We start from the raw sequence: 22,957 nt of genomic DNA, 5'->3' as shown, positions 1-22,957 counted from the left end.
GAGTAGGCCTGGCTCACAATCTCTGTTCCAGTTCATCACAAAGGTGCTCAACGGGGGTGAGGTCAGGGGTCTGTGCGGCCAGTCGGGTTCTTCCACACCGAGCTCATCTTTATAGTCCCTGCTTTGTGCACTGGGGCGCAGTCATATTGGGATAGAAAAGGGTCTTCCCCAAACTGTTCCCACAAAGGTGGAAGCCTAGCATTGTCCAAAATGTCCTGGTATGCTGCAGCAGTAGTAAGATTGCTCATCACTGGAGATAAGAGACCTAACCTAGACCCGAAATATAGCCCCATACTATTATCCCTCTTCCACCAAACTTCACAGCTGGCACAATGCAGTCACGCCGGTAACGTGCTCCTGTCATCCGCCAAACCCAGACTTACCCATCTGACTGCCAAACAGAGAAGCGTGATTCGTCACTCCACAGAACACGTGTCCACTGCTCCACAGTCCAGTGTCGGTGTGCTTTACACCACTCCACAGAACACGTGTCCACTGCTCCACAGTCCAGTGTCTGTGTGCTTTACACCACTCCACAGAACACGTGTCCACTGCTCCACAGTCCAGCGTCGGTGCTTTACACCACTCCACAGAACACGTGTCCACTGCTCCACAGTCCAGTGTCGGCATGCTTTACACCACTCCACAGACCACGTGTCCACTGCTCCACAGTCCAGTGTTGGTGTGCTTTACACCACTTCAGAGAACACGTGTCCACTGCTCCACAGTCCAGTGTCTGAGTGCTTTACACCACTCCACAGAACACGTGTCCACTGCTCCACAGTCCAGTGTCATTGTGCTTTACACCATTCCACAGAACAGGTGTCCACTGCTCCACAGTCCAGTGTCGGCATGCTTTACACCACTCCACAGAGCACGTGTCCACTGCTCCACAGTCCAGTGTCGGTGTGCTTTACACCCCTCCACAGAACACGTGTCCACTGCTCCACAGTCCAGTGTCGGCGTGCTTTACACCCCTCCACAGAACACGTGTCCACTGCTCCACAGTCCAGTGTCGGCGTGCTGTACACCACTCCACAGAACACGTGTCCACTGCTCCACAGTCCAGTGTCGGTGTGCTTTACACCACTCCACAGAACACATGACCACTGCTCCACAGTCCAGTGTCTGTGTGCTTTACACCACTCCACAGAACACGTGTCCACTGCCCCACAGTCCAGTGTCGGTGTGCTTTACACCACTCCACAGAACACGTGTCCACTGCCCCACAGTCCAGTGTCGGTGTGCTTTACACCCCTCCACAGAACACGTGTCCACTGCTCCACAGTCCAGTGTCGGCGTGCTTTACACCCCTCCACAGAACACGTGTCCACTGCTCCACAGTCCAGTGTCGGCGTGCTGTACACCACTCCACAGAACACGTGTCCACTGCTCCACAGTCCAGTGTCGGTGTGCTTTACACCACTCCACAGAACACATGACCACTGCTCCACAGTCCAGTGTCTGTGTGCTTTACACCACTCCACAGAACACGTGTCCACTGCCCCACAGTCCAGTGTCGGTGTGCTTTACAACCCTCCACAAAACACGTGTCCACTACTCCACAGTCCAGTGTCGGTGTGCTTTATACCACTCCACAGAACACGTGTCCACTGCTCCACAGTCCAGTGTCGGTGTGCTTTATACCACTCCACAGAACACGTGTCCACTGCTCCACAGTCCAGTGTCGGTGTGCTTTATACCACTCCACAGAACACGTGTCCACTGCTCCACAGTCCAGTGTCAGTGTGCTGTACACCACTCCACAGAACACGTGTCCACTGCTCCACAGTCCAGTGTCGGTGTGCTTTATACCACTCCACAGAACACGTGTCCACTGCTCCACAGTCCAGTGTCGGTGTGCTTTACACCACTCCACAGAACACGTGTCCACTGCTCCACAGTCCAGTGTCGGTGTGCTTTACACCACTCCACAGAGCACGTGCCCACTGCTCCACAGTCCAGTGTCGGTGTGCTTTACACCACTCCACAGAACACGTGTCCACTGCTCCACAGTCCAGTGTCGGTGTGCTTTACACCACTTCACAGAACACATGACCACTGCTCCACAGTCCAGTGTCTGTGTGCTTTACACCACTCCACAGAGCACGTGCCCACTGCTCCACAGTCCAGTGTCGGTGTGCTTTACACCACTCCACAGAACACGTGTCCACTACTCCACAGTCCAGTGTCTGTGTGCTTTACACCACTCCACAGAACACGTGTCCACTGCTCCACAGTCCAGTGTCTGTGTGCTGTACACCACTCCACAGAACACGTGTCCACTGCTCCACAGTCCAGTGTCTGTGTGCTGTACACCACTCCACAGAACACGTGTCCACTACTCCACAGTCCAGTGTCGGTGTGCTTTATACCACTCCACAGAACACGTGTCCACTGCTCCACAGTCCAGTGTCTGTGTGCTGTACACCACTCCACAGAACACGTGTCCACTGCTCCACAGTCCAGTGTCGGTGTGCTTTACACCCCTCCACAGAACACGTGTCCACTGCTCCACAGTCCAGTGTCTGTGTGCTTTATACCACTCCACAGAACACGTGTCCACTGAATTCAATAATTTACAGGTGTAGCCGAATACCTTCATCCATATAGTGTACTGTATATTGTTTCTGTGTCCCTGTATTATGAGGCATCGCCCGGTGTCCCTGTATTATGAGGCGTCGCCCAGTGTCCCTGTATTATGAGGCATCGCCCGGTGTCCCTGTATTATGAGGCGTCGCCCGGTGTCCCTGTATTATGAGGCATCGCCCGGTGTCCCTGTATTATGAGGCGTCGCCCATTGTCCCTGTATTATGAGGCATCGCCCGGTGTCCCTGTATTATGAGGCGTCGCCCAGTGTCCCTGTATTATGAGGCATCGCCCGGTGTCCCTGTATTATGAGGCGTCGCCCGGTGTCCCTGTATTATGAGGCATCGCCCGGTGTCCCTGTATTATGAGGCGTCGCCTGGTGTACCTGTATTATGAGGCGTCGCCCGGTGTCCCTGTATTATGAGACGTCGCCCGGTGTCCCTGTATTATGAGGCGTCGCCCGGTGTCCCTGTATTATGAGGCGTCGCCCAGTGTCCCTGTATTATGAGGCGTCGCCCGGTGTCCCTGTATTATGAGGCGTCGCCCGGTGTCCCTGTATTATGAGGCGTCGCCCGGTGTCCCTATATTATGAGGCATCGCCCGGTGTCCCTGTATTATGAGGCGTCGCCCGGTGTCCCTGTATTATGAGGCGTCGCCAGGTGTCCCTGTATTATGAGGCGTCGCCAGGTGTCCCTGTATTATGAGGCGTCGCCAGGTGTCCCTGTATTATGAGGCGTCGCCCGGTGTCCCTGTATTATGAGGCGTCGCCCGGTGTCCCTGTATTATGAGGCGTCGCCTGGTGTCCCTGTATTATGAGGCGTCGCCCTGTGTCTCTGTATTATGAGGCGTCGTCCTGTGTCCCTGAATTATGAGGCGTCGCCCGGTGTCCCTATATTATGAGGTATCGCCCGGTGTCCCTGTATTATGAGGCGTCGCCCGGTGTCCCTGTATTATGAGGCGTCGCCCGGTGTCCCTGTATTATGAGGCGTCGCCCGGTGTCCCTGTATTATGAGGCATCGCCCGGTGTCCCTGATGAGGCGTCGCCCGGTGTCCCTGTATTATGAGGCGTCGCCCGGTGTCCCTGTATTATGAGGCATAGCCCGGTGTCCTTGTATTGTGAGGCGTCGCCCGGTGTCCCTGTATTATGAGGCATCGCCCTGTGTCCCTGTATTATGAGGCGTCGCCCGGTGTCCCTGTACTATGAGGCGTCGCCCGGTGTCCCTGCATTATGAGGCGTCGCCCGGTGTCCCTGCATTATGAGGCGTCGCCCAGTGTCCCTGTATTATGAGGCGTCGCCCAGTGTCCCTGTATTATGAGGCGTCGCCCGGTGTCCCTGCACTATGAGGCGTCGCCCGGTGTCCCTGTATTATGAGGCATCGCCCGGTGTCCCTGTATTATGAGACGTCGCCCGGTGTCCCTGTATTATGAGGCATCGCCCGGTGTCCCTGTATTATGAGGCGTCGCCCAGTGTCCCTGTATTATGAGGTGTCGCCAGGTGTCCCTGTATTATGAGGCGTCGCCCGGTGTCCCTGTAATATGAGGCGTCGCCCGGTGTCCCTGTATTATGAGGCGTCGCCCAGTGTCCCTGTATTATGAGGCGTCGCCCGGTGTCCCTATATCATGAGGTATCGCCCGGTGTCCCTGTACTATGAGGCGTCGCCCGGTGTCCCTGTATTATGAGGCGTCGCCCGGTGTCCCTGTATTAAGACTTGTTACAGCCCCAGGTCACGCATTCACCTCTGTGATACACTTATGGGGACATGGTACTAATCCTTGGAGAGAGATAAAGTACCAGCCAATCAGCTCCTGTCATGTCACCGGCTGTGTTTGGAAAATGACAGTTAGGGGCTGATTGGCTGTGAGTTTATTTCTCCCCTTGGCTTAGTGTGTTACTGCACAATGCGCCCCAGGAACGTGCCCCCGGGGCAGTAGGACACTGTGATGGCCTCTCTCTGAGACTGTGGTCCTGATTCCCTGACTGGCAGTGACCCGGCCGCCCTGGTCTCATTGTGTCTCAGACATTGTGCTGCGTACAGCCTCCTATCACCTCCTCCAGTGTAATAGAGTGTAATCAATACATCACTGAGCCGCACAGAAGTCAGGAGAGCAGTAAATCACTTTACAGGCCGCAATCAATATCATACACGATAATTGGACGTCCCCACAGGCTTAGGGAATTATAAAGTCATCGTTACCAGAAATTCATACCTACAGTATGTCACTGAGTGCGGTTACAGAACAGCAACCTGACAGCCATGGCGATAAAGGCTGTAATCCTAAGAGCAGGGCCCTCTGACCTCCCAGCAGACAGCGCAGCTCTGACACCCGTCAGCCATGACTATATAGGGTGTATTCCTATGAGCAGGGCCCTCTGACCTCCCAGCAGTCAGCGCAGCTCTGACACCCATCAGCCATGACTATATAGGGTGTAATCCTACGAGCAGGGCCCTCTTACTTCCCAGGAGCCAGCGCAGCTCAGACACATGACAGCCATGGCTATATAGGGTGTATTCCTACGAGCAGGACCCTCTTACTTCCCAGCAGTCAGCGCAGCTCTGACATCTGACAGCCATGACTATATAGGGTGTAAGCCTAAGAGCAGGGCCCTCTGACCTCCCAGCAGCCAGCGCAGCTCTGACATCTGACAGCCATGACTATATAGGGTGTAATCCTACGAGCAGGGCCCTCTTACTTCCCAGCAGTCAGCGCAGCTCTGACATCTGACAGCCATGACTATATAGGGTGTAATCCTACGAGCAGGGCCCTCTTACTTCCCAGGAGCCAGCGCAGCTCTGACACATGACAGCCATGGCTATATAGGGTGTATTCCTACGAGCAGGACCCTCTTACTTCCCAGCAGTCAGCGCAGCTCTGACATCTGACAGCCATGACTATATAGGGTGTAAGCCTATGAGCAGGGCCCTCTGACCTCCCAGCAGCCAGCGCAGCTCTGACATCTGACAGCCATGACTATATAGGGTGTAATCCTACGAGCAGGGCCCTCTTACTTCCCAGCAGTCAGCGCAGCTCTGACATCTGACAGCCATGACTATATAGGGTGTAAGCCTAAGAGCAGGGCCCTCTGACCTCCCAGCAGCCAGTGCAGCTCTGACATCTGACAGCCATGACTATATAGGGTGTAATCCTAAAAGCAGGGCCCTCTGACCTCCCAGGAGCCAGCGCAGCTCTGACACCCGTCAGCCATGACTATATAGGGTGTAATCCTACGAGCAGGGCCCTCTTACTTCCCAGCAGCCAGTGCAGCTCTGACATCTGACAGCCATGACTATATAGGGTGTAAGCCTAAGAGCAGGGCCCTCTGACCTCCCAGCAGCCAGCGCAGCTCTGACATCTGACAGCCATGACTATATAGGGTGTAAGCCTAAGAGCAGGGCCCTCTGACCTCCCAGCAGCCAGTGCAGCTCTGACACCTGACAGCCATGACTATATAGGGTGTAATCCTAATAGCAGGGCCCTCTGACCTCCCAGCAGCCAGTGCAGCTCTGACAGCCATGGCTATATAGGGTGAAATCCTAAGAGCAGGGCACTCTGACCTCCCAGGAGCCAGTGAAGCTCTGACACCAGTCAGCCATGACTATATAGGGTGTAATCCTATGAGCAGGGCCCTCTTCTTTGTCATATCTCTGCTCTGTTCCCCATTGTAATGCGCAGTGGTTATTGCTGGTGCTATGTAAATAAATGTTATTGCTGTACATGACTCCGTCCTCCTACACCCGGTGACCCCAGCTCCCTGTCCTCTATCTCCTATAGGCTGAGGATGATCAGGAGGAGCTAAACCTCAGCGACCGACTGGAACACGCTCAGTACTGGGGGGAGCTGAGGTAATGATCCAGCTCTGCGTCATGTCACAGGGACTACAGCACCTTACACTCTGTACATCACAGGCTACACATGGGGGCAGTGGCGGAACTTCCGCCCATGGAAGCATTTGCCTCTGGGTGCCAGCTGTCAGATGGCACAGATACCGCTGCCTGCGCCCTGCTAATCACTGAGATACATGGGGGCTGGCTGATGGAGCAGACGGAGCTGGAGAGACAAGTGGGGAGGGCTGGAGAGACAGAAGAGAGACTGGTTGGAGAGACAACAGGAGATCTGGCTGGACAGATAGAAGGGGATCTCGGCTGGAGAGACAGAAGGGAGGCTGGTTGGAGAGACAGAAGGGGATCTGGGCTGGAGAGACAGAAAGGAGGCTGGTTGGAGAGACAGCAGGGGATCTGGGCTGGAGAGACAGAAGGGGATCTTGGCTGGAGAGACAGAAGGGGATCTGGACTGGAGCGACAGCAGGGGATCTGGGCTGGAGAGACAGCAGGGGATCTTGGCTGGAGAGACAGAAGGGGATCTGGGCTGGAGAGACAACAGGGGATCTGGCTGGACAGACAGAAGGGGATCTTGGCTGGAGAGACAGAAGGGGATCTGGCTGGAGAGACAGAAGGAAGGCTGGTTGGAGAGACAGCAGGGGATCTGGCTGGAGAGACAGAAGGGAGGCTGGTTGGAGAGACAGCAGGGGATCTGGGTTGGAGAAACAGAAGGGGATCTGGGCTGGAGAGACAGAAGGAAGGCTGGTTGGAGAGACAGAAGGGGATCTGGGCTGGAGAGACAACAGGGGATCTGGCTGGAGAGACAGCAGAGGATCTGGGCTGGAGAGACAGAAGGAAGGCTGGTTGGAGAGACAGCAGGGGATCTGGCTGGAGAGACAGAAGGGGATCTGGGCTGGAGAGACAGAAGGGGATCTGGCTGGAGAGACAGAAGGGGATGTGGGCTGGAGAGACAGAAGGGGATCTGGGCTGAAGAGACAGAAGGGAGGCTGGTTGGAGAGACAGCAGGGGATCTGGGCTGAAGAGACAGCAGGGGATCTGGCTGGAGAGACAGCAGGGGATCTGGGCTGGAGAGACAGAAGGGGATCTGGGCTGGAGAGACAGAAGGGGATCTGGGCTGGAGAGACAGAAGGGGATCTGGGCTGGAGAGACAGAAGGGGATCTGGGCTGGAGAGACAGAAGGGGATCTGGGCTGGAGAGACAGAAGGGGATCTGGCTGGGGAGACAGAAGGGGAAATGGGCTGGAGAGACAGAAGGGGATCTGGGCTGGAGAGACAGAAGGGGATCTGGGCTGCAGAGACAGCAGGGTATCTGGCTGGAGAGACAGAAGGGGATCTGGGCTGGAGAGACAGCAGGGTATCTTGGCTGGAGAGACAGAAGGGGATCTGGGCTGGAGAGACAACAGGGGATCTGGCTGGACAGACAGAAGGGGATCTGGGCTGGAGAGACAGAAGGGGATCTGGCTGGAGAGACAGAAGGAAGGCTGGTTGGAGAGACAGCAGGGGATCTGGCTGGAGAGACAGAAGGGAGGCTGGTTGGAGAGACAGCAGGGGATCTGGGTTGGAGAAACAGTAGGGGATCTGGGCTGGAGAGACAGAAGGAAGGCTGGTTGGAGAGACAGAAGGGAATCTGGGCTGGAGAGACAACAGGGGATCTGGCTGGAGAGACAGCAGGGGATCTGGGCTGGAGAGACAGAAGGGGATCTGGGCTGGAGAGACAGAAGGGGATCTGGGCTGGAGAGACAGAAGGGGATCTGGGCTGGAGAGACAGAAGGGGATCTGGGCTGGAGAGACAGAAGGGGATCTGGGCTGGAGAGACAGAAGGGGATCTGGGCTGGAGAGACAGAAGGGGATCTGGCTGGGGAGACAGAAGGGGAAATGGGCTGGAGAGACAGAAGGGGATCTGGGCTGGAGAGACAGCAGGGTATCTGGCTGGAGAGACAGAAGGGGATCTGGGCTGGAGAGACAGCAGGGTATCTGGCTGGAGAGACAGCAGGGTATCTGGCTGGAGAGACAGAAGGGTATCTGGCTGGTGAGACAGCAGGGTATCTGGCTGGAGAGACAGCAGGGTGTCTGGCTGGAGAGACAGAAGGGGATCTGGGCTGGAGAGACAGAAGGGGATCTGGGCTGGAGAGACAGAAGGGGATCTGGGCTGGAGAGACAGCAGGGTATCTGGCTGGAGAGACAGCAGGGTATCTGGCTGGAGAGACAGAAGGGAGGCTGGTTGGAGAGACAACAGGGTATCTGGCTGGAGAGACAGCAGGGTATCTGGCTGGAGAGACAGCAGGGTATCTGGCTGGAGAGACAGCAGGGTATCTGGCTGGAGAGACAGAAGGGGATCTGGGCTGGAGAGACAGAAGGGGATCTGGGCTGGAGAGACAGAAGGGGATCTGGGCTGGAGAGACAGAAGGGGATCTGGGCTGGAGAGACAGAAGGGGATCTGGCTGGAGAGACAGAAGGGGATGTGGGCTGGAGAGACAGAAGGGGATCTGGGCTGAAGAGACAGAAGGGAGGCTGGTTGGAGAGACAGCAGGGGATCTGGGCTGAAGAGACAGCAGGGGATCTGGCTGGAGAGACAGCAGGGGATCTGGGCTGGAGAGACAGAAGGGGATCTGGGCTGGAGAGACAGAAGGGGATCTGGGCTGGAGAGACAGAAGGGGATCTGGGCTGGAGAGACAGAAGGGGATCTGGGCTGGAGAGACAGAAGGGGATCTGGGCTGGAGAGACAGAAGGGGATCTGGCTGGGGAGACAGAAGGGGAAATGGGCTGGAGAGACAGAAGGGGATCTGGGCTGGAGAGACAGAAGGGGATCTGGGCTGCAGAGACAGCAGGGTATCTGGCTGGAGAGACAGAAGGGGATCTGGGCTGGAGAGACAGCAGGGTATCTTGGCTGGAGAGACAGAAGGGGATCTGGGCTGGAGAGACAACAGGGGATCTGGCTGGACAGACAGAAGGGGATCTGGGCTGGAGAGACAGAAGGGGATCTGGCTGGAGAGACAGAAGGAAGGCTGGTTGGAGAGACAGCGGGGGATCTGGCTGGAGAGACAGAAGGGAGGCTGGTTGGAGAGACAGCAGGGGATCTGGGTTGGAGAAACAGTAGGGGATCTGGGCTGGAGAGACAGAAGGAAGGCTGGTTGGAGAGACAGAAGGGAATCTGGGCTGGAGAGACAACAGGGGATCTGGCTGGAGAGACAGCAGGGGATCTGGGCTGGAGAGACAGAAGGGGATCTGGGCTGGAGAGACAGAAGGGGATCTGGGCTGGAGAGACAGAAGGGGATCTGGGCTGGAGAGACAGAAGGGGATCTGGGCTGGAGAGACAGAAGGGGATCTGGGCTGGAGAGACAGAAGGGGATCTGGGCTGGAGAGACAGAAGGGGATCTGGCTGGGGAGACAGAAGGGGAAATGGGCTGGAGAGACAGAAGGGGATCTGGGCTGGAGAGACAGCAGGGTATCTGGCTGGAGAGACAGAAGGGGATCTGGGCTGGAGAGACAGCAGGGTATCTGGCTGGAGAGACAGCAGGGTATCTGGCTGGAGAGACAGAAGGGTATCTGGCTGGTGAGACAGCAGGGTATCTGGCTGGAGAGACAGCAGGGTGTCTGGCTGGAGAGACAGAAGGGGATCTGGGCTGGAGAGACAGAAGGGGATCTGGGCTGGAGAGACAGAAGGGGATCTGGGCTGGAGAGACAGCAGGGTATCTGGCTGGAGAGACAGCAGGGTATCTGGCTGGAGAGACAGAAGGGAGGCTGGTTGGAGAGACAACAGGGTATCTGGCTGGAGAGACAGCAGGGTATCTGGCTGGAGAGACAGCAGGGTATCTGGCTGGAGAGACAGCAGGGTATCTGGCTGGAGAGACAGAAGGGGATCTGGGCTGGAGAGACAGAAGGGGATCTGGGCTGGAGAGACAGAAGGGGATCTGGGCTGGAGAGACAGCAGGGGATCTGGGCTGGAGAGACAGCAGGGGATCTGGGCTGAAGAGACAGCAGGGTATCTGGCTGAAGAGACAGAAGGGAGGCTGGTTGGAGAGACAGCAGGGGATCTGGGCTGGAGAGACAGAAGGGTATCTGGCTGGAGAGACAGCAGGGGATCTGGGCTGGAGAGACAGCAGGGGATCTGGGCTGGAGAGACAGAAGGGAGGCTGGTTGGAGAGACAGCAGGGGATCTGGGCTGGAGAGACAGCAGGGGGCTGGCTGGAGAGACACTGTGGAGCTGGAGTTGCGGAAACAGGCTGGAGAGAAGTGGTGGGACGTGGCAGGAATACTGGCCAATTACTTTCTCCTTTGTCCCCTCACCTGTGCTACTGTCCCGACGGGGGACCATTTTTTATTTCTCCTCCGGGTGTCTGGTATCTGAATAGGGGAGTGATATATAGGATGATGATATGATATGATATGATATAGAGTATTGTGTGGCTGTACACTACAGAACTCTGCTTACTTGCTATGGTGTAAGCCAAAGGTTATTAGGTGGGATAATTACTGACCCAGCCATATAGATGAGGTCACCTGTGTACAATTAAAGAGATCCAGAAAACATGACCTGTTGGTGGTACATGAGGACTGTAGAGGAGAACAGAACATCTGATTTAGGTGGCTGGGTTTTTTTAATTTTTAATTTTTAAACATTGTCTTTTGCTTGTCCATGTTTTATCCAGACCAAACACAGTATGGACAGGCAAGCTTGTATATTGCTATAGTCCACAGGTTCTCAAACTTGGTCCTCAGGACCCCACACAGTGCATGCTTTCCAGGTCTCCTCACAGAATCACAAGTGAAATAATTAGCTCCACCTGTGGACCTTTTAAAACGTGTCAGTGAGTAATTAATACACCTGTGCACCTGCCGGGTACCTGCAAAACATGCACTGTGTGGGGGTAATGAAGACCGAGTTTGAGAACCTATGCTATAGTCATACTTGCCTACCTGACCCTCTCCATGAGGGAGAAAATGCTCTGTTCCCGGACTTTCCTGGTAATTGTGGTGAGCTGGGTAATTGATAAGAAAGGTGTTTCACCACAGGTGATGGCAATCATACATTACCAGGAGAGTCCAGGAACAGAGCATTTTCTCCCTCATGGAGAGGGTCAGGTAGGCAAGTATGGTTATAGTATAGCTTAAGTAGTATCAAACTATATCCATACACACAGTCGGCTTACCATACTATCCGTTATACCAGGACACATGAATTACACAGGTTCTGTGGCTGGCTGACATCAAACCTGCAGTACACCTGGTTTTCAGCAGCTACAGAACCTGTGTAACTCATGAGTGTCCTGGTTAAAAGGATGGTATGGCAAATATATCCTGACCAAAATCTTCTAATAAGATTGAAACGTTGATCTGCAAATTGGGGTCCGTGTCATTATTTATCAGACGCTGCGAGAGCCGCCTTCCTGCTATATATATATATATATATATATATATATATATATATATATATATATACACACACACACACACACACACACACACACACACACACACACACACACACACACAGTAGGTAAGTATGCTGCATGCCAATACACATATGTTGAAGATTACATTTGGGTTCTTCTCTTAATCCCTCGGCATCAGTGTGAGCGCAGCGCGTGCCATGACATCCTACACTGAACGTCACTGCCACCATTATAACACGTCTGCTTTCTCTGTAACAATAGACGCCCCTACAGACGATACCCCCCTGTGTCACTGGCGCTTCTTGTTTAAGCTCTGCATCTTCTTATATCCAGAAACCATTTTGTATAAAACCCACAACATCTGACGTCCCCATAAGATGATGGAGAGCGAGGTCAGGTGTGGGACGCGGAAACCGTAATTATCACCTTTTACGTCTCCCCATTATCTCCTTTATGTGACTGCAGTAAGCACTGTATAGGGAATGCGTGTCTTTGTGTTCTAGCTCATTACAAAATCAGAGATTAATTAAGTTCTCACTTTCACTTTCAGAAAAAGTCTATTTAGTGCCGTATCGTTCTATGAAGATCAAGTCCGACATTTTCTCCAGAACCAGGTAAAGCTCTGCAATATAGAGGAACATGTGCCTAGTAATATGGTTAATCACCAGCAGCTACACTCACCCACTGCCCTTATTCATCATTGCCGGCACCTGTGCTGAACACCTTACTGGATAAGAAAAGTGTTTCAGCACAGGTGATGGTAATCATACAGTAAGAGGGAAGAGCAGGAGCAGAGCATTGTGTCCTCCTGGAGAGGTCATGTTGGGAGATATGACATAGGTATGAGCACTGGGTCAGTATTAGGGTACAGCACAGGTGATGGTAATCATACAGTAAGAGGGAAGAGCAGGAGCAGAGCATTGTGTCCTCCTGGAGAGGTCATGTTGGGAGATATGACATAGGTATGAGCACTGGGTCAGTATTAGGGTACAGCACAGGTGATGGTAATCATACAGTAACAGGGAAGAGCAGGAGCAGAGCATTGTGTCCTCCTGGAGAGGTCATGTTGGGAGACATGACATAGGTATGAGCACTGGGTCAGTATTAGGGTACAGCACAGGTGATGGTAATCATACAGTAAGAGGGAAGTGCAGGAGCAGAGCATTGTGTCCTCCTGGAGAGGTCATGTTGGGAGGTATGACATAGGTATGAGCACTGGGTCAGTATTAGGATACAGCACAGGTGATGGTAATCATACAGTAAGAGGGAAGTGCAGGAGCAGAGCATTGTGTCCTCCTGGAGAGGGTCATGTTGGGAGGTATGACATAGGTATGAGCACTGGGTCAGTATTAGGGTACAGCACAGGTGATGGTAATCATACAGTAAGAGGGAGAGCAGGAGCAGAGCATTCTGTCCTCCTGGAGAGGTCATGTTGGGAGATATGACATAGGTATGAGCACTGGGTCAGTATTAGGGTACAGCACAGGTGATGGTAATCATACAGTAAGAGGGAAGTGCAGGAGCAGAGCATTATGTCCTGGAGAGGCCATGTTGGTAGGTATGACATAGGTATGAGCACTGGGTCAGTATTAGGGTACAGCACAGGTGATGGTAATCATACAGTAAGAGGGAAGAGCAGGAGCAGAGCATTGTGTCCACCTGTAGAGGTCATGTTGGGAGGTATGACATAGGTATGAGCACTGGGTCAGTATTAGGGTACAGCACAGGTGATGGTAATCATACAGTAAGAGGGAAGTGCAGGAGCAGAGCATTGTGTCCTCCTGGAGAGGTCATGTTGGGAGGTATCACATAGGTATGAGCACTGGGTCAGTATTAGGGTACAGCACAGTTGATGGTAATCATACAGTAAGAGGGAAGAGCAGGAGCAGAGCATTGTGTCCTCCTGGAGAGGGTCATGTTGGGTGATATGACATAGGTATGAGCACTGGGTCAGTATTGGGTACAGCACAGGTGATGGTAATCATACAGTAAGAGGGAAGAGCAGGAGCAGAGCATTGTGTCCTCCTGGAGAGGTCATGTTGGGAGGTATGACATAGGTATGAGCACTGGGTCAGTATTAGGGTACAGCACAGGTGATGGTAATCATACAGTAAGAGGGAAGAGCAGGAGCAGAGCATTGTGTCCTCCTGGAGAGGTCATGTTGGGTGGTATGACATAGGTATGAGCACTGGGTCAGTATTAGGGAACAGCACAGGTGATGGTAATCATACAGTAAGAGGGAAGTGCAGGAGCAGAGCATTGTGTCCTCCTGGAGAGGTCATGTTGGGAGGTATGACATAGGTATGAGCACTGGGTCAGTGTTAGGGTACAGCACAGGTGATGGTAATCATACAGTAAGAGGGAAGAACAGGAGCAGAGCATTCTGTAACTCCTGGAGAGGTCATGTTGGGAGGTATGACATAGGTATGAGCACTGGGTCAGTATTGGGGTACAGCACAGGTGATGGTAATCATACAGTAAGAGGGAAGAGCAGGAGCAGAGCATTGTGTCCTCCTGGAGAGGTCATGTTGGGAGGTATGACATAGGTATGAGCACTGGGTCAGTATTAGGGTACAGCACAGGTGATGGTAATCATACAGTAAGAGGGAAGAGCAGGAGCAGAGCATTGTGTCCTCCTGGAGAGGTCATGTTGGGAGGTATGACATGGGTATAAGCACTGGGTCAGTATTAGGGTACAGCACAGGTGATGGTAATCATACAGTAAAAGGGAAGAGCAGGAGCAGAGCATTGTGTCCTCCTGGAGAGGGTCATGTTGGGAGGTATGACATAGGTATGAGCACTGGGTCAGTATTAGGGTACAGCACAGGTGATGGTAATCATACAGTAAGAGGGAAGAGCAGGAGCAGAGCGTTGTGTCCCTCCTGGAGAGGTCATGTTGGGAGGTATGACATAGGTATGAGCACTGAGTCAGTATTAGGGTACAGCACAGGTGATGGTAATCGTACAGTAAGAGGGAAGAGCAGGAGCAGAGCATTGTGTCCTCCTGGAGAGGTCATGTTGGGAGGTATGACATAGGTATGAGCACTGGGTCAGTATTAGGGTACAGCACAGGTGATGGTAATCATACAGTAAGAGGGAAGAGCAGGAGCAGAGCATTGTGTCCCTCCTGGAGAGGTCATGTTGGGAGGTATGACATATATATCAGCACTGGGTCAGTATTAGGGTATAGCACAGGTGATGGTAATCATACAGTAAGAGGGAAGAGCAGGAGCAGAGCATTGTGTCCTCCTGGAGAGGTGATGTTGGGAGGTATGACATAGGTATGAGCACTGGGTCAGTATTAGGGTACAGCACAGGTGATGGTAATCATACAGTAAGAGGGAAGAGCAGGAGCAGAGCATTGTGTCCTCCTGGAGAGGGTCATGTTGGGAGGTATGACATAGGTATGAGCACTGGGTCAGTATTAGGGTACAGCACAGGTGATGGTAATCATACAGTAAGAGGGAAGAGCAGGAGCAGAGCATTGTGTCCTCCTGGAGAGGTCATGTTGGGAGGTATGACATAGGTATGAGCACTGGGTCAGTATTGGGGTACAGCACAGGTGATGGTAATCATACAGTAAGAGGGAAGAGCAGGAGCAGAGCATTGTGTCCTCCTGGAGAGGGTCATGTTGGGAGGTATGACATAGGTATGAGCACTGGGTCAGTATTGGGGTACAGCACAGGTGATGGTAATCATACAGTAAGAGGGAAGAGCAGGAGCAGAGCATTGTGTCCTCCTGGAGAGGGTCATGTTGGGAGGTATGACATAGGTATGAAGACTGGGTCAGTATTAGGGTACAGCATAGGTGATGGTAATCATACAGTAAGAGGGAAGAGCAGGAGCAGAGCATTGTGTCCTCCTGGAGAGGGGCATGTTGGGAGGTATGACATAGGTATGAGCACTGGGTCAGTATTAGGGTACAGCACAGGTGATGGTAATCATATAGTAAGAGGGAAGAGCAGGAGCAGAGCATTGTGTCCTCCTGGAGAGATCATGTTGGGAGGTATGACATAGGTATGAGCACTGGGTCAGTATTAGGGTACAGCACAGGTGATGGTAATCATACAGTAAGAGGGAAGAGCAGGAGCAGAGCATTGTGTCCTCCTGGAGAGGGTCATGTTGGGAGGTATGACATGGGTATGAGCACTGGGTCAGTATTAGGGTACAGCACAGGTGATGGTAATCATACAGTAAGAGGGAAGAGCAGGAGCAGAGCATTGTGTCCTCCTGGAGAGGTCATGTTGGAAGGTATGACATAGGTATGAGCACTGGGTCAGTATTGGGGTACAGCACAGGTGATGGTAATCATACAGTAAGAGGGAAGAGCAGGAGCAGAGAATTGTGTCCTCCTGGAGAGGTCATGTTGGGAGGTATGACATAGGTATGAGCACTGGGTCAGTATTAGGGTACAGCACAGGTGATGGTAATCATACAGTAAGAGGGAAGAGCAGGAGCAGAGCATTGTGTCCTCCTGGAGAGGGTCATGTTGGGAGGTATGACATAGGTATGAGCACTGGGTCAGTATTAGGGTACAGCACAGGTGATGGTAATCATACAGTAAGAGGGAGTGCAGGAGCAGAGCATTGTGTCCTCCTGGAGAGGTCATGTTGGGAGGAATGACATAGGTATGAGCACTGGGTCAGTATTAGGGTACAGCACAGGTGATGGTAATCATACAGTAAGAGGGAAGAGCAGGAGCAGAGCATTGTGTCCTCCTGGAGAGGTCATGTTGGGAGGTATGACATAGATATGAGCACTGGGTCAGTATTAGGGTACAGCACAGGTGATGGTAATCATACAGTAAGAGGGGAGTGCAGGAGCAGAGCATTGTGTCCTCCTGGAGAGGTCATGTTGGGAGGTATGACATAGGTATGAGCACTGGGTCAGTATTAGGGTACAGCACAGGTGATGGTAATCATACAGTAAGAGGGAAGAGCAGGAGCAGAGCATTGTGTCCTCGTGGAGAGGGTCATGTTGGGTGATATGACATAGGTATGAGCACTGGGTCAGTATTGGGTACAGCACAGGTGATGGTAATCATACAGTAAGAGGGAAGAGCAGGAGCAGAGCATTGTGTCCTCCTGGAGAGGTCATGTTGGGAGGTATGACATAGGTATGAGCACTGGGTCAGTATTAGGGTACAGCACAGGTGATGGTAATCATACAGTAAGAGGGAAGAGCAGGAGCAGAGCATTGTGTCCTCCTGGAGAGGTCATGTTGGGTGGTATGACATAGGTATGAGCACTGGGTCAGTGTTAGGGTACAGCACAGGTGATGGTAATCATACAGTAAGAGGGAAGAACAGGAGCAGAGCATTCTGTAACTCCTGGAGAGGTCATGTTGGGAGGTATGACATAGGTATGAGCACTGGGTCAGTATTAGGGTACAGCACAGGTGATGGTAATCATACAGTAAGAGGGAAGTGCAGGAGCAGAGCATTGTGTCCTCCTGGAGAGGTCATGTTGGGAGGTATGACATAGGTATGAGCACTGGGTCAGTATTAGGGTACAGCACAGGTGATGGTAATCATACAGTAAGAGGGAAGAGCAGGAGCAGAGCATTGTGTCCTCCTGGAGAGGTCATGTTGGGAGGTATGACATGGGTATAAGCACTGGGTCAGTATTAGGGTACAGCACAGGTGATGGTAATCATACAGTAAAAGGGAAGAGCAGGAGCAGAGCATTGTGTCCTCCTGGAGAGGTCATGTTGGGAGGTATGACATAGGTATGAGCACTGAGTCAGTATTAGGGTACAGCACAGGTGATGGTAATCGTGCAGTAAGAGGGAAGAGCAGGAGCAGAGCATTGTGTCCTCCTGGAGAGGTCATGTTGGGAGGTATGACATAGGTATGAGCACTGGGTCAGTATTAGGGTACAGCACAGGTGATGGTAATCATACAGTAAGAGGGAAGAGCAGGAGCAGAGCATTGTGTCCCTCCTGGAGAGGTCATGTTGGGAGGTATGACATATATATCAGCACTGGGTCAGTATTAGGGTACAGCACAGGTGATGGTAATCATACAGTAAGAGGGAAGAGCAGGAGCAGAGCATTGTGTCCTCCTGGAGAGGTGATGTTGGGAGGTATGACATAGGTATGAGCACTGGGTCAGTATTAGGGTACAGCACAGGTGATGGTAATCATACAGTAAGAGGGAAGAGCAGGAGCAGAGCATTGTGTCCTCCTGGAGAGGGTCATGTTGGGTGGTATGACATAGGTATGAGCACTGGGTCAGTATTAGGGTACAGCACAGGTGATGGTAATCATACAGTAAGAGGGAGTGCAGGAGCAGAGCATTGTGTCCTCCTGGAGAGGTCATGTTGGGAGGAATGACATAGGTATGAGCACTGGGTCAGTATTAGGGTACAGCACAGGTGATGGTAATCATACAGTAAGAGGGAAGAGCAGGAGCAGAGCATTGTGTCCTCCTGGAGAGGTCATGTTGGGAGGTATGACATAGATATGAGCACTGGGTCAGTATTAGGGTACAGCACAGGTGATGGTAATCATACAGTAAGAGGGGAGTGCAGGAGCAGAGCATTGTGTCCTCCTGGAGAGGTCATGTTGGGAGGTATGACATAGGTGTGAGCACTGGGTCAGTATTAGGGTACAGCACAGGTGATGGTAATCATACAGTAAGAGGGAAGTGCAGGAGCAGAGCATTGTGTCCTCCTGGAGAGGTCATGTTGGGAGGTATGACATAGGTATGAGCACTGGGTCAGTATTAGGGTACTGCACATGTGATGGTAATCATACAGTAAGAGGGAAGAGCAGGAGCAGAGCATTGTGTCCTCCTGGAGAGGGTCATGTTGGGAGGTATGACATAGGTATGAGCACTGGGTCAGTATTGGGGTACAGCACAGGTGATGGTATTCATACAGTAAGAGGGAATAGCAGGAGCAGAGCATTGTGTCCTCCTGGAGAGATCATGTTGGGAGGTATGACATAAGTATGAGCACTGGGTCAGTATTGGGGTACAGCACAGGTGATGGTAATCATACAGTAAGAGAGAAGAGCAGGAGCAAATCATTGTGTCCTCCTGGAGAGGTCATGTTGGGAGGTATGACATAGGTATGAGCACTGGGTCAGTATTAGGGTACAGCACAGGTGATGGTAATCATACAGTAAGAGGGAAGAGCAGGAGCAGAGCATTGTGTCCTCCTGGAGAGGTCATGTTGGGAGGTATGACATAGGTATGAGCACTGGGTCAGTATTGGGGTACAGCACAGGTGATGGTATTCATACAGTAAGAGGGAATAGCAGGAGCAGAGCATTGTGTCCTCCTGGAGAGGTCATGTTGGGAGGTATGACATAGGTATGAGCACTGGGTCAGTATTAGGGTACAGCACAGGTGATGGTAATCATATAGTAAGAGGGAAGAGCAGGAGCAGAGCATTGTGTCCTCCTGGAGAGATCATGTTGGGAGGTATGACATAGGTATGAGCACTGGGTCAGTATTAGGGTACAGCACAGGTGATGGTAATCATACAGTAAGAGGGAAGAGCAGGAGCAGAGCATTGTGTCCTCCTGGAGAGGTCATGTTGGGAGGTATGACATAGGTATGAGCACTGGGTCAGTATTAGGGTACAGCACAGGTGGTGGTAATCATACAGTAAGAGGGAAGAGCAGGAGCAGAGCATTGTGTCCTCCTGGAGAGGGTCATGTTGGGAGGTATGACATGGGTATGAGCACTGGGTCAGTATTAGGGTACAGCACAGGTGATGGTAATCATACAGTAAGAGGGAAGAGCAGGAGCAGAGCATTGTGTCCTCCTGGAGAGGTCATGTTGGAAGGTATGACATAGGTATGAGCACTGGGTCAGTATTAGGGTACAGCACAGGTGATGGTAATCATACAGTAAGAGGGAAGAGCAGGAGCAGAGAATTGTGTCCTCCTGGAGAGGTCATGTTGGGAGGTATGACATAGGTATGAGCACTGGGTCAGTATTAGGGTACAGCACAGGTGATGGTAATCATACAGTAAGAGGGAAGAGCAGGAGCAGAGCATTGTGTCCTGGAGAGGGTCATGTTGGGAGGTATGACATAGGTATGAGCACTGGGTCAGTATTAGGGTACAGCACAGGTGATGGTAATCATACAGTAAGAGGGAAGAGCAGGAGCAGAGCATTGTGTCCTCCTGGAGAGGGTCATGTTGGGTGGTATGACATAGGTATGAGCACTGGGTCAGTATTAGGGTACAGCACAGGTGATGGTAATCATACAGTAAGAGGGAGTGCAGGAGCAGAGCATTGTGTCCTCCTGGAGAGGTCATGTTGGGAGGAATGACATAGGTATGAGCACTGGGTCAGTATTAGGGTACAGCACAGGTGATGGTAATCATACAGTAAGAGGGAAGAGCAGGAGCAGAGCATTGTGTCCTCCTGGAGAGGTCATGTTGGGAGGTATGACATAGATATGAGCACTGGGTCAGTATTAGGGTACAGCACAGGTGATGGTAATCATACAGTAAGAGGGAAGAGCAGGAGCAGAGCATTGTGTCCTCCTGGAGAGGGTCATGTTGGGAGGTATGACATAGGTATGAGCACTGGGTCAGTATTGGGGTACAGCACAGGTGATGGTATTCATACAGTAAGAGGGAATAGCAGGAGCAGAGCATTGTGTCCTCCTGGAGAGATCATGTTGGGAGGTATGACATAAGTATGAGCACTGGGTCAGTATTGGGGTACAGCACAGGTGATGGTAATCATACAGTAAGAGAGAAGAGCAGGAGCAAATCATTGTGTCCTCCTGGAGAGGTCATGTTGGGAGGTATGACATAGGTATGAGCACTGGGTCAGTATTGGGGTACAGCACAGGTGATGGTATTCATACAGTAAGAGGGAATAGCAGGAGCAGAGCATTGTGTCCTCCTGGAGAGGTCATGTTGGGAGGTATGACATAGGTATGAGCATTGGGTCAGTATTAGGGTACAGCACAGGTGATGGTAATCATACAGTAAGAGGGAAGAGCAGGAGCAGAGCATTGTGTCCTCCCTGAGAGGGTCATGTTGAGAGGTATGACATAGGTATGAGCACTGGGTCAGTATTAGGGTACAGCACAGGTGATGGTAATCATACAGTAAGAGGGAAGAGCAGGAGCAGAGCATTGTGTCCTCCTGGAGAGGTCATGTTGGGAGGTATGACATAGGTATGAGCACTGGGTCAGTATTGGGGTACAGCACAGGTGATGGTATTCATACAGTAAGAGGGAATAGCAGGAGCAGAGCATTGTGTCCTCCTGGAGAGGTCATGTTGGGATGTATGACATAGGTATGAGCACTGGGTCAGTATTAGGGTACAGCACAGGTGATGATAATCATACAGTAAGAGGGAAGAGCAGGAGCAGAGCATTGTGTCCTCCTGGAGAGGTCATGTTGGGAGGTATGACATAGGTATGAGCACTGGGTCAGTATTAGGGTACAGCACAGGTGATGGTAATCATACAGTAAGAGGGAAGAGCAGGAGCAGAGCATTGTGTCCTCCTGGAGAGGTCATGTTGGGAGGTATGACATAGGTATGAGCACTGGGTCAGTATTAGGGTACAGCACAGGTGATGGTAATCATACAGTAAGAGGGAAGAGCAGGAGCAGAGCATTGTGTCCTCCTGGAGAGGGTCATGTTGGGAGGTATGACATAGGTATGAGCACTGGGTCAGTATTAGGGTACAGCACAGGTGATGGTAATCATACAGTAAGAGGGAAGAGCAGGAGCAGAGCATTGTGTCCTCCTGGAGAGGTCATGTTGGGAGGTATGACATAGGTATGAGCACTGGGTCAGTATTAGGGTACAGCACAGGTGATGGTAATCATACAGTAAGAGGGAAGAGCAGGAGGAGAGCATTGTGTCCTCCTGGAGAGGTCATGTTGGGAGGTATGACATAGGTATGAGCACTGGGTCAGTATTAGGGTAGAGCACAGGTGATGGTAATCATACAGTAAGAAGGAAGTGCAGGAGCAGAGCATTGTGTCCTCCTGGAGAGGTAATGTTGGGAGGTATGACATAGGTATGAGCACTGGGTCAGTATTGGGGTACAGCACAGGTGATGGTAATCATACAGTAAGAGGGAAGTGCAGGAGCAGAGCATTGTGTCCTCCTGGAGAGGTCATGTTGAGAGGTATGACATAGGTATGAGCACTGGGTCAGTAAGTATTAGGGTACAGCACAGGTGATGGTAATCATACAGTAAGAGGGAAGAGCAGGAGAAGAGCATTGTGTCCTCCTGGAGAGGTCATGTTGGGAGGTATGACATAGGTATGAGCACTGAGTCAGTATTGGGGTACAGTACAGGTGATGGTAATCATACAGTAAGAGGGAAGAGCAGGAGAAGAGCATTGTGTCCTCCTGGAGAGGTCATGTTGGGAGGTATGACATAGGTATGAGCACTGGGTCAGTATTGGGGTACAGTACAGGTGATGGTAATCATACAGTAAGAGGGAAGAGCAGGAGAAGAGCATTGTGTCCTCCTGGAGAGGTCATGTTGGGAGGTATGACATAGGTATGAGCACTGGGTCAGTATTGGGGTACAGCACAGGTGATGGTAATCATACAGTAAGAGGGAAGAGCAGGAGAAGAGCATTGTGTCCTCCTGGAGAGGTCATGTTGGGAGGTATGACATAGGTATGAGCACTGGGTCAGTATTAGGGTACAGTACAGGTGATGGTAATCATACAGTAAGAGGGAAGAGCAGGAGAAGAGCATTGTGTCCTCCTGGAGCTCTAACATCAAATCACTTCAACTTCAGAGTAAGGGGCCCTACTCACTGGCCGACCCGCCGCCGAGCTGCCCGACGGCGGATACGGCCGACGAGCGACCCGGCAGCGGGGGGGCAGTGACGGGGGGAGTGAAGTTTCTTCACTCCCCCCGTCACGCGGCTGCATTGAAGTGCAGGCAAATATGGACGAGATCGTCCATATTGGCTTGCATGCACAGCCGACGGGAGACCAGCGATGAACGAGCGCGGGGCCGCGCATCGTTCATCGCTGGAGTCTCCACACTGAAAGATATGAACGAGTTCTCGTTCATATCTTTCAGAAAATCGGCCAGTGTGTAGGGCCTATGGGGGTCATTCCGAGTTGTTCGTTCGCAAGTGGATTTTAGCAGATTTGCTCATGCTAAGCCGCCGCCTACTGGGAGTGAATC

At 52.1% G+C, this 22,957-nt stretch overlaps 1 protein-coding gene across 1 annotated transcript in view; it reads left to right on the top strand.

Moving 5' to 3' along the window:
• The window catches only part of PIK3C2G (phosphatidylinositol-4-phosphate 3-kinase catalytic subunit type 2 gamma), a 326,465-nt gene that overhangs the window by 57,262 nt on the left and 246,246 nt on the right, over nucleotides 1–22,957 (top strand). The window contains exons 7-8 of the mRNA XM_063930092.1: nucleotides 6,361–6,431; nucleotides 12,371–12,434. Of these exons, the coding sequence (XP_063786162.1) occupies nucleotides 6,361–6,431; nucleotides 12,371–12,434 (135 nt within the window). The remainder of the gene's footprint in view (nucleotides 1–6,360; nucleotides 6,432–12,370; nucleotides 12,435–22,957) is intronic.

The sequence above is a fragment of the Pseudophryne corroboree genome, chromosome 6 (assembly GCF_028390025.1).
Source record: "Pseudophryne corroboree isolate aPseCor3 chromosome 6, aPseCor3.hap2, whole genome shotgun sequence".
NCBI lineage: Eukaryota > Metazoa > Chordata > Amphibia > Anura > Myobatrachidae > Pseudophryne > Pseudophryne corroboree.
This window is presented reverse-complemented; position numbering and strand designations above follow the sequence as displayed.